At 43.0% G+C, this 12,540-nt stretch overlaps 1 protein-coding gene across 7 annotated transcripts in view; it reads left to right on the top strand.

Moving 5' to 3' along the window:
* LOC126251531 (GATOR complex protein WDR24) overlaps window positions 1-12,540 on the top strand; it is a 123,321-nt gene that overhangs the window by 94,762 nt on the left and 16,019 nt on the right. For all 7 annotated transcript variants that reach the window (XM_049952028.1, XM_049952030.1, XM_049952026.1 and 4 more), the window contains 2 exons: window positions 2,709-2,923; window positions 6,153-6,392. In XM_049952028.1, the coding sequence (XP_049807985.1) occupies window positions 2,709-2,923; window positions 6,153-6,392 (455 nt within the window). The remainder of the gene's footprint in view (window positions 1-2,708; window positions 2,924-6,152; window positions 6,393-12,540) is intronic.

Genomic DNA, 12,540 nt, shown 5'->3' with positions numbered 1-12,540 from the left:
ACCTTGTATAAATAAGGTAGCTGTACAACACAAGCTAAAGGCCAATAAATAGAACAAACGTTCAGTAAATTTGTACCAATGTTTTAACATGTGTGTGCCGATGAAGGACATGAGGGTTGAGCAAGAGCCACTGATGTTCAACAGCCATGATAGACAGTTGCTACAAGAGCTGAGAAAATGAATTGAAAGCCTTTTGACAAATAAAAAACAGATTGAAACCAAATAATAAAGTGTAGGAAATTGAGAAGCATACAATGAATTTGAAAGTAAAATTCTGTTTATGGCTCTGACGAAATTCCCAAGTGGTTTTCTTTTATCTAATGTCAGTATACAGACTCAAGTCATACGTGTGTCCAGTCACTTAGTGATCATTTACACCAAAACAGAATATGGCACCGTGACGGCCAAAATAGTGAATTCTGTCATCTGCAGTTGTTTTGTTAAGCAAGTTCGTGCTTTCAGTCATTGTGCAGACCCCAAAGTGACTGATATTGAGACAAATCCTTGCAGAGTAGAAAATGAGCTAAAATCATTCAACAGAGGAACAGTGACTAGACCTGATGCAGTTCCTGTCAAATTCTATGTAGATAATATGAGAGAACTTGCTATCCTGCTAGTAGCAGTTTGTCATGGATTGCTGGAGCAACAAAGCATTTCAAGTGATTGGAATTAGGTAGGATATTAATTGATTTATTTGACTGGTTTCGTATATCAGATGTGAGCAGCCTGATATATTCCTTGCCTTGGTCACAACACATTAGAGGTTTAAACAGGGTGTATACGACCCGGGACAACTGGGAGATGCGGGAAAAACCCGGGAATTTTTTCATCCGGGAGAAAACCGGGAAAAACCCGGGAATATTTTAGAATTCCGGGAATTTTTCATTGTTTTCAGTCAAATTTTTGTGATTTTGACTGGTAAGAACCGATACTCTAACAAAGAATATTACTGTATCCCGCTACTGCAGAATAATACTTCAGCAATAAAACATGAATGAGTGAAAAAACGAAAATAAAACTTAAACTGCCAAGTAAATGTGCCATATACAGCAACAAAACAAAGTGCTCATTCAAGCGTCTGCCAAGAGCAAAATTTGTCAAAGGCTTTAGGAAGAATGTGCAATGATTCATAACAACAAATTGCCTCTGATGAGCGTGACGTCACAACTTTTTACATTAGATTCTTTTTAGCAGTTACAAGCAGAATCATGCGCATGCACCATTGAGTAGTACCTTCTCCCACTTCTGGCTACAGAAATGTGGCTGTTGGCTGTGTAAGCAGCCGCAGGTTCGATGTCTTGTTTCTTTTATGACCTAATGTAAGATCTTTTAATGTTTTACACGTACGAACATACGGCTCCCTACAACATCGTAGCTGCGCAAGCACGGTGACGCCTGTCATCTGGCACTCTCTGGCAACTACAGAAACGAACCTATTTCTAACAGGTCACGGGAAAATATCCCGAATGGTGGTTTGAAAAGCGTTACTATCAAAGAAAATTTCCTATTACGCAAGTTGAACTACGTACGAGAATGTACGATGAATTTCTTAAATCAAAGAGCGTTTGAATCTCATTTAAAAATAAACTCTTTGATGACGAGCCACTTAGATGAATTTCGGGCCGAGAATAACAGACATTTATGTCTTTATTAAAAATTTTAATGGCACATTTGTGTGATATATCTTAAATTGTAATACGCGCATAAAAGACCAACATTATATGTGAAAGCTTAGCTTCTCTTCCAGCATATTAATCTTATAGACCAATATTATAAGTGAAAGCTTTACTTTTCTTGTAGCAACACTGTATATTAATATAAACCATTAACTTCTACGGTTTGTGTGTTCGCACTACTTAACAGTGATGTTGCTATTGGCTGACTTCATCACGTGTCATAAGCACTGAATACCTGGTATCTTCGGCTGGTGAAAATCACGTGACATGAGCTATGACTGGCTCACAAAAGCGCATCGCAATCTCGATTTCAATGCGGTGTTTGGTGGAATTCGAATTTATACTTTTGTAATATGAAAATATGCAGCGTACATGTTATTGCACATCAAAGATCTTTCCAAAGCTTTTTTTCCCCCTGTGTTTCATTTTATAAAGCACCGGGAAATTCTATGCCCGTGTATAAAACCATAACCATTCAAACGATGGATAAGTTATGCAGTTCTGAGAGAAAATGTACTGTCAGTTAACAGGGAAAAAGTATGTGTTCATCCGGGAGAAAATGTACTTTTAACCGGGAAATCCGGGAATTTTTCTTCTTTGTCCACGTATGCTCCCTGTTTAAAGCACCACTCTGCACCATTTTCAAGCTTCAGACTTATTGCCAAAGGCAAAAAACTACCAAAAGATATGTTTACATAGGATGGTTACTTTTAGTTTCCAATTTGTTTATGTATACCTAGGCCAGAGTGTGAACAGTAGATTTGTTACCATGAAACTGCTACTTCAACAACCGGGTTATGAAAGTACTAATGGAACATATTTAAAAATTAATTGAAAACTCTCCTCTCAGTATTCCTTATGTCTCCCTATCACACAAACAAAATTAGCCTGTACTTTGTGGTGGCATTCTTTATATCCTAATTAGAAAAATCAGTGTAAAATAATAAGTATATGTTGTATCAAAAGTTTATCTTTTGAGAAAGAGCTCTATCAGTTGTGAGAAATATTTTTTCTGTTGTCTTTGATTTACAGGGCTGCTTTCTCGGCTCTCACACCATCTCAAGGAGACTTTTTCTTTGGTGAGGGTGAGCTGGCATTATTAGATTTTGAACAGTTGACTAGCAACACCATGGTTGGGCAGCAAGATTGGACACTACCAAATGAAGCATTCCAGGTCCGGCATGAAATTCAAGATCGCTCACCTCCACCGGAACAATTTCCTAATCACTCTCCAACAGAAAATTTAGGTATGGAACATTTTTGTTCTAAACTATGCAAAGTTGTATATTTTATTAAGATCATCACCTACAATTTTGTAATACGAGTTATGTCCACAAAGTAAGTCCCGTTTGATTATATAAAACAAACGTGTACAGATACAGAAAAAATATTTATTGGACAAAAATCTATAACTGTTACACCACTTTTCTACATAGCTTCCGAAATTTTGTAGGCACTTGTCATAGCGCGGCACAAGTTTTTGTATGCCTTCTTCATAGAAGGTTGCCGCCTGTGTATTCAACCATGTGGTAACATGTTCTTTCAGCTCATCATCATCATCATTGAAGTGTTGACCACCAAGGACAGATTTTAGGTGTAAGAAGAGATGAAAGTCACTAGGAGCGAGGTCTGGGCTGTACGGAGGATGATCAAACACATCCCAGTGAAATTGCCATAAGAGTTGTTTGGTCACATTTGCCGTGTGAGGTCTGGCATTATTGTGGGAAAAAACAACACCTTTTGACAGAAATCCTCGGTGTGGCATTATTGTGGAAAAAAACAACACCTTTTGACAGAAATCCTCGGTGCTTGTTCTGTATTTCACGGTGCAATTTCTTAATGGTCTCGCAGTAACCATGTGCATTGATTGTTTGGCCTCGTGGTAAGAAAATCAATCATCAAAATTCCTTTTCTGTCCCAAAAAATGGTGCACATGGCTTTTTGAGGTGTCAAGATTTGCTTGGACTTAACCTTCGTTGGAGATGAAGTGTGCCTCCATTCCATTAATTGCTGTTTTGTTTCAGGGGTGTCGTACGATACCAAAGTTTCATCCCTCGTGACTATCCGAGAAATAAAACCATTGCTTTCTTCATTGTAACGTGTCAGAAACTGAAGTGCACTGCCCATCCGTTGTTTGTTGTGTTGTTCAGTAAGAATTTTGGGTACCCAACGTGAACAAATGTTTCAAAATTTAAGTTTTTCAGTAACAATTTCATGAATTAATGATCATGAGATTTGCGGAACTTCCATAGCAAGGGCACTAAGTGTAAACTTATAGTTGTGCTTAATCTTCCCTTCAGTTTTGTGAACCAGTTCATTAGTAACCACAGACGGGCGTCCACTTCGTTCTTCATTGTGCACTTGATCATGTCCTTCATTTAACAGTCTGACTCATCTTCTAACCATTGAATCACTACTAGCATTTTGTCCATAAACCTCGCAGGTTTGCCGATAAATTTCCTTTGGTTTAACTTTCTTTGTATTTAGAAAACGAATCACAGATCTGATTTCACATGCGGCGGCATTTTCAATTACGGCTGACATTATAAAGAAGCACTACAAAGCACACGTCGGCAGCAGCAATCTGAAAATGTCATACATGTCTTCTCCTTGAGTCAGAGTAACTACTGTGCATGCTTGGAACTGCGATCATAGCGCTGCCGCAGATAGAAATAGAAATGGAACTTACTTGCAGACGACCCTCGTATACCAAGAAAATTGTTATATTGCTGTTAAGCAATATGCTGTAAGCTACAATGAGACAAAAATAAAACTGGATTTCATGGTACATAGTATTCTGTGAAGTCACATAACTGGGTAAACTAAGGCAGATCTTGAAACTTCCTGGTAGATTAAAACTGTGTGCCGGACCGAGACTTGAATTCAGGAGCTTTGCCTTTCACAGGCAAGTGCTGTACCAACTGAGCTACCCAAGTACAACTCACGCCCCATCCTCACAATTTTACTTCCGCCATTACCTTGTCTCCTATCTTCCAAACTTCACAGAAAGTGAACTTTTTTCCAGTAGTGCTACTCCTGCAAGTTTTGCAGGAGACCTTCTGTGAAGTTTGGAAGGTAGGAGATGAGGTACTGGCGGAAGTAAAATTGTGAGGACAGGGCGAGAGTCAGGCCTGGGTAGCTCAGTTGGTAGAGCACTTGCCTGCGAAAGGCAAAGGTCCTAAGTTCGAGTCTCGGTCCGGCACACAGTTTTAATCTTCCAGGAAGTTTCAAATCAGCGCACACTCCACTGCAGAGTGAAAATTTCATTCTAAGGCAGATCTCATCTGCCAAAATGTCCCAATACTACTTCAATTTTTGTTGTTTAGATTACATTGTCATGAAATACCAAAACAACTTTTTTAGATCAGTTTTATTTTGGCCATGCTCTATTAATGGAACCTTATGCCTTGGACATGATAGGTTTCTGAAAACTTACTAAGCTATAGATAAGAGTTTATCATGAGAGATAAAGCAATTGAAGTTTCACGTACTCTTCATTATAAACCAGACTTCACTGTCTATTGATCTGTACTTGTAGATGGACCCAAACACAAGGAAATTATGAGCCAGGTTCAGGAGTGTTTACGTGTCATAGAACAGTGTGGGACCTATAGAAAATGCATCTGTAATACAAGAGCTTCTTCTGTTGCAGTTTGAAGATACTCATTTTCACCTATTGATGGGGCGCCCAGGTAATGAGAGGACAAAACTGAAAGCAGGATTCAAGCTGTAGATGTGATATTAATCAAAAGCATGTATAGAAACATCACATGTAATAGAATATTACATATAATTTCAAATATAAAATCAGATGGGATACTGGGCTACATTTAAAAATACAATTGTTTTTTGCTTCCAGCTTCTGCTATCTCTCTCCATCTGTTAGAAATTCCAAGTTATTTCTTCATTGTAATGTTGACTGTGTTACCTTCTTATATTCTCTTGAACCAGCAAAGGGTATTTAGTTATAAAAGATTTTTTTTTTTACACCAACTCTGCCCATATGTTAATAGCTATACTGTGTAATACACACTAAGATATATGTGTATGAAATTAATATGTTGCTTTTGATTTTAATTATATTATTTATATATTAGTATCTGTTTTGCTGTAACATGCCACTTTCTATATCTTCAGGCTAAATACTAATATACACCATTTTTGCCTGTGATCATTTTTCTAGCTACACAGAAAACTAGTTTTTGCATTTGACATTTATTTAAACTTAAAAGTTCCATACCAATTTTAAAAGCACCTAAATAGAGTATTGAACTACATGCATCTCTGGAATTAGTGACTTCATCTGTTTGATGTTTTTGCTTGAATAGATGAGAATTACTAAAATTTAAAACTTCCTTTTTTAGAATTTGTATAATTAAATCAAGTTATATTTTCTATTTATTGTGTGTCATGCTGAAATGTAACTACAGCAACACAGTTTTGTTTATACAATATCCATTGTTTTTGTTACCTCAGATGGTGTCCTTGGACCGCTGCTGCCAGAAGAATCATCTGGACACCCTGTTCTGAGTGTCCCCAATGTGCCTCGGCCACAGCCATTGGATCCATCAGCCATTGTTGTGGATGCACTTCGACATCATGCTGAGCTTGGCGATGTCCAGACAGCAGTCTGCGTCCTAGCTGTCTTAGGTGACAGAATTCGTCGTCAGTTGTCCAGCATGTTGACAACAGTTGAGCAAGAAACTTGGCTTCTAGGTATCACTGCAACCTAAATTATTGCCACGCCATATCAGTATTTCACATATCATGGCATGTCTTATTGTAGTATAATTGAATGTGATGTAGTAGATCAGCAGAATGTGGTCTATAAGTTTGAAATTAATTTAAAGAAGAAAAAGGAGAAACACTGTAACACTTAGTAATCAAATAATCGTGTTTGAAATTATTTACGCAGATAACTCTATGAAATCTGACCTGAGATGAATAAAGTTTACATATTACAGGAAGAAAGTACAAATTATATGTTTCAAAAATGACTGGATACACACAGTCAGTTTGGAACATTGAAAATGTAGATCTTGGATGGATTAGTATGAAAATTCTTTTATTGAAGTTGCCAAGGAAGTTCTTGGCAAGAAAGAGTTAAATAAATGCAAGAGATGATTGAAAATTTGAAATGAAAATCTAGGATAAGTAATAAAAGATAAACATACAGCCTCATTAATATCTCCAAACAAGGGACAAATGATGCTTGTACAGTACATAAGCAGAAATGGAACTGTATCAAAAATAGTGTGTAATATGCACATGATAAGTCATGGGGGACAACTTTGTTAGTGCCATAGAGGATGATGTGTACAGTTGATTAATAACAGCATATACAAGGGTCATTCTGAAAGTAAAGAACATTTGTTTTTACAGACATTTTAATTCAAGATGGTAAAAGAAAATTTATTTTACTACTTATTTTGTTATCTTAGGTATTTTTCTATATAGTCGCCAATCAATTTTAAACATTTGTTGTAGCACTCAATAACCTTCCTGTGCCTTCTGCAGACACATTTGTCACCAAATTGTTGAACCAGTCATTAATGTCCTCGTTCATTTCCTTAACATTTCAGTAGTACTTTCTGCCAAAAAAGTCTTTCAGTTTGGGATAAAGTTGATAATCACTCAAAGAAAAATTTGTATTATAAGGCAGATGTTCAAAAACTCCTCACTCAAACTGCTGAAGAAAACCCTTCAACAGAATGTTGGGAAGCCATATTATGAAGAAACCTAATGCTCTTGGGAAACAAGCCATGTTGTTTGTTTTGAATGGTAGGGCATAATCGGTTGAAGGTCTGACAGTAGGCCACTGAATTTATAGTCGCACTTCTTGGCAGAAACTTGATGAGCAGGATGCATTTTCAGTCCCAAATCAATATGGCTGTAACCTTTAGTGTGTTCATAATTTGTGTGCCTTTTTTGGGGACCATGAATGATGCCATTTCATTGACTAGTGTTTTGTTGCTAGAGTTTTATGTGAAAGTGAGGTCTTGTTACCAGTAACAATTTAGTTCAAAAATGCCTGTCCATCTTTGTTGTACCAAGTAAGAAAAGTCAGTACAACTTCCATTTGTTGTTTTTGTGTTCATCTATCAGAAGTTCAGAAACCCATCTGGCTCACACTTTTCTGTAGGTCCCCCTGTGGGTCTGGGGGTTAGAGTAGGCCCACGGTATTCCTGCCTGTCGTAAGAGGTGACTAAAAGGAGTCTCTCACGTTTTGGTTTTTATGTGGTGGTCCCCTCTCGGGTTTGACCTCCATCTTTCAAAATTCTTCCGTAGAGCGAGCCAATTAGGAAAGGGCACCTTACATGGTGCACTGTGTCCATCGTGCATTGAGACCTGTAGCCAGCTTTCTTGTTGTTGCATTGCAGTCCCGCCCATTCTCCATCTCTTAGGCATGGAAACATTCCTGGGTGCGATTTCCGCCATGCACTGTGCAGTGTCGTTTTCTGTGGAGACGACAACCATGGACTTACTTGCACCTAATACCCAGTACGGTAGCCAGTCCGTTGTGGTGGGGCACCCTGTTGGTTGTAGCCCCCTGACAACACAGGGATTGCTCTGCTGATGCCTGTGCCGTTAACTCCCCACATATGCCAAGGAGTAGTTGCCTATCTCCCTGGGGCATTGGGACTCCTGGCAATGGCCATCCCGCCAAGTGGCCCTTGCTGAGGCTGGGTGGCACCAATGGGGAGGGCCCTTGGTCGGAGTGGGTGGCATCAGAACGGATGACCCGTAATGAAGCGTGTTACATCATCTCTCGCTGGTGGGCCTCCACCAGCAGTCTCGAAGCAATCTAGGTCTAACCTCAACGGCAGGAAATACGATCCAAGATCATTCCCCTCCCTGGCCACTCCATGGGAGGAACGCATGGCTAAAGATGGCAGCGAAGGTTGTTTACCCTGGTACCTCATCTGTACGCAGGGTGATGGCAAATCATTTATGTCAACAAAACCTCAGTTTTTTGTGGAGCATTTACAGGACAAGTTTGGGGAGGTGGAGGACTTGTCCAAAATGCGTTCTGGGTCAGTTTTGATCAAATCAGCATCCTCCGCCCAGTCATGAAGGTTACTCGCTTGTGACAAGTTTGGGGATGTTTCAGTTACCATCATGCCCCATAATAGTTTAAACATGGTGCAGGGTATTATATTCCACAGGGACCTTCTTTTGCAGTCTGACGATGAACTGTGTGCCAACCTAGAATGACGAGGTGTTCCCTTCATCCAGCCATCATCTTGGCCTTCGAGGGTGACGCCTTACCCGAAAAGGTGAAGGTGATGGTTTACTGCTGTGATGTGAAGCCATATATCCCTCCCCTGATGCGGTGTTTTAAATGCTGGAAGTTTGGCCATATGTCATCCCGATGTACTTCCGGCTTCACGTGTCAAGATTGTGGACGGCCTTCGCATCCCAATACTCCATGTGCCCCACCTCCCGTCTGTGTTAACTGTGGAGAACACCATTCCCCTTGCTCCCCAGACTGTAGGATTTTACAGAAAGAACAAAAGATAATGGAATATAAGACCCTGGACCACCTGACCAACACTGATGCTAAGCGGAAATATGAGACACTCCATCCTGCGCCTGTGACATCCACCTATGCTTCTGCTGCGACATTGGTTCTCCGTCTCCCGTTTTGTTGCGTACAGTTGGCTCTCTGATCCGTCAGACTCCACCTGCCCCCTTGATGCTGGGGGGTCACTTTCCTCCCTGTTGCTCCTGCTCCACCTACTTCAGGAGAAACACCCCTCCGCCCCCCAACGATTGGAGACAGCAGTCCACACTTTCCAGCCAGAGAAGCGTAAGTCTTCTTCGGCTCCTCTCGCCAGGAAGGGGTCCCTTGGGTCCCTCCCTTCCCAAGTTGTGACCAGTTGAAAAGTGGACACCCGCCAGCGGCTGAAGCAACCACAGGTCGCTGGTCGTAGGGCTTCATAGTCCTCGTCCATCCCTGAGACTGACCCAGTGAAGCGCTCCCAGCCCAGTGGAACTGCAGCTGTTTTTTCCACCATCTTGCTGAGCTCCAACAACTTCTCAGCCTTCACCCTCTTCCTCTGCATTGCTCTTCAGGAAATTTGGTTTCCGGCAATGCGAACCCCCCCCTCCCCCCTCCTCTGTGGCTATCGGGGTTATTACAAGAACCGGGCAGCTTGTGAGAGGGTATCTGGTGGTGTCTGCATCTACGTCCTTCACTCTCTTTACAGCGAGTGTGTCGCTCTTCAAACACCTTTAGAGACTGTCGCTGTTCGGGTGTGGATGACTCGGGCTGTTAATGTGTGCAGTCTAGCTGCGCTGATAGCACAGTTGCTGCCACCTTTTCTGTTACTGGACGACTTCAATGCCCATAACCCTCTGTGGGGTGGATCAGTGGCAACAGGCCGAGGCAGCGTCGTTGAGCAAGTTTTGGCACAGCTCAACCTTTCTCTTTTAAATAATGGTGCCTTCACACATTTCAGTGTGCCGCATGGCACATACTCAGCCATCGACCTTTTGATCTGCAGCCCTAGCCTATTACCACCTGTCCAGTGGAGTGTGCATGACGACTTGTGTGGTAGTGACCACCGTCCGATCTTTCTGTCACTGCCACAGCGTCACTCTTCTGGGCACCCCTGCAGATGGGCTATGAATAAGGCTGACTGGAGCTTGTTCACCTCCATTGCCACTATTGAGCCTCTTTCCAATGACGCCATTGATGCGGTGATTCACTTGGTCACCACCGGCATCATTACTGCCGCAAATCTGCCATTCCCTGTTCTTCTTGATCCCCTCGGCGGATGACTGTGCCTTGCTGGTCGCCTAAGATCGCTGAAGTGGTTAAAGATTGCAGGCAGCCCCTCCAGCATCACAAGCGGCATCACTCATTGGAACACCTCATCGCCTTTAAACGGCTCCATGGGCGAGCCCAGTGCCTCATTTGGTGATGCAAGCAGGAGTGCTGGGAAAGGTATGTCTCCACCATTAGTCTCTGTACCTCTCCATCACAGGTTTTGTCCAAGATTAGGCGACTCTATGGCTATTGGACCCCCGTCAGCATACCTGTGCTTTCACTGAATGGAGCAGTCTGTACAGACTCGACATAATTGCAAATCACTTAGCGGAGCATTTTGCACAGAGTTCCGCTTCTGCAAATTACCCGCTCGCCTTCCGCTCCTTGAAGGAGTGGTTGGAACGTTGGAGCCCTTCATTTCACACACGCCACCCTGAATCATACAATGCTCCGTTCAGTGAGTGGGAATTCCAAAGTGCCCTAGCTGCTTGCCCTGATACGGCTCCCAGGCCAGATCGCATCCACTGTCAGATGCTCAAACACCTCTCGGTATACTGCCAGCGACTCCTCCTAGACCTTTTCAACCGTATCTGGGTTGAGGGTGAGTTCCTGTTGCAATGGCGAGAAAGCATCATAATCCCTGTGTTGAAACCTGGCAAGAACACGCTGGAGGTGAACAGCTACCGCCCCATTAGCCTCACCAACGTTCTTTGCAAGTTGCTCTAACGCATGGTGAGCCCAAGGTTGAGTTGGCTACTTGAGTCTTGGGGCCTTCTGGCTCCGTCTCAGGGTGGGTTTCGTCAGGGCTGCTCTGCCACTGATTATCTTGTCTGCCTGGAGTCTGCCATCCGTACGGCCTTTGCCTGCCATCGGCATCTGCTTACCATCTTTTTTGACATGCAGAGGCGTACGATGCAACATGGCGACATCACATCCTCTCCACACTTCATGGGTGGGGTATTCGGGGCCCACTCCTGATGTTCATACAAAATTTTCTGTCACTTCGTACCTTCCACATGCAAGTTGCGACCTCCCATAGTTCCTCCCGAGTTCAGGAGAATGGGGTCTCGCAAGGATCTGTATTAAGTGTCTGCCTCTTTTTAGTTACAATTAATGGGCTCGTTGCAGTGGTGGGAACGTCTGTCTCAGGTTCCTTGTATGCTGATCACTTCTGCATATACTATAGCTCCACAGGCATTGCAGCTGCTGAACGGCAGCTGCAGGGCGCTATCTGCAAGGCGCAGTCTTGGGCTGTAGCACATGGCTTCCAGTTTTTGGCTGCCAAGACCTGCGTTATGCATTTCTGCTGGCGTTGCACTGTTCACCCTGAGCGACGGCTTTATCTTGACGATGAACCTCTTACTGTGGCGGAGACGCATCGGTTTTTGGAATTGGCTTTTGATACCCTGTTGACTTGGTTCCCTCATATTCAGCAGCTTAAACACACGTGCTGGTGGCATCTTAACGCTCTTCGTTGCTTGAGTCACACCACCTGGGGTGCCGATCGGTCTACCCTTCTATGACAGTACCAGGCATTAATTCAGTCCCGCCTAGATTATGAGCGCCAGGCTTACGGTTCGATATCCCCTTCCGTGTTGCGGTTGCTTGACCCCATCCTTCACAGCGAGATCTGACTTGCCACTGGAGCTTTCCTCACAAGCCCTGTCAACAGCATACTTGTGGAGGCTGGTGTCCCTCCATTGCAGATCCGGCTCCACCAACTACTGGCTGCTTATGGTGCACATGTTTGTAGCTGGCACGGGCATCCCAATTACTGTCTCCTGTCCCCTCACTCGGTCGTCCATCTTCCGGAACGGCGGCCCCGGTCAGGGTGTATGATCGCGGTTCGCATCAGGACTCTTTTCTCTGGGCTTGAGGTTTTCCCTCTTCCACCTCTTTTCCAGGCCCCTCTGCTTATACCCTGTGGTGTGTGCCCCGCCCATGCCTTCGGCTCGATTTGGCACAGGGTCCGAAGGACTCAGTCCCTACTGAGGCTCTTCGCCGCTGCTTTCTTTCAATCCTTGCCGCATTTCAGGGCTCTGATGTGGTCCATACTGACAGTTCAATGGTTGCTGGTCAAGTCAGTTATGC

Source organism: Schistocerca nitens, chromosome 4 (genome assembly GCF_023898315.1).
Source record: "Schistocerca nitens isolate TAMUIC-IGC-003100 chromosome 4, iqSchNite1.1, whole genome shotgun sequence".
Classification (NCBI taxonomy): domain Eukaryota; kingdom Metazoa; phylum Arthropoda; class Insecta; order Orthoptera; family Acrididae; genus Schistocerca; species Schistocerca nitens.
This window is presented reverse-complemented; position numbering and strand designations above follow the sequence as displayed.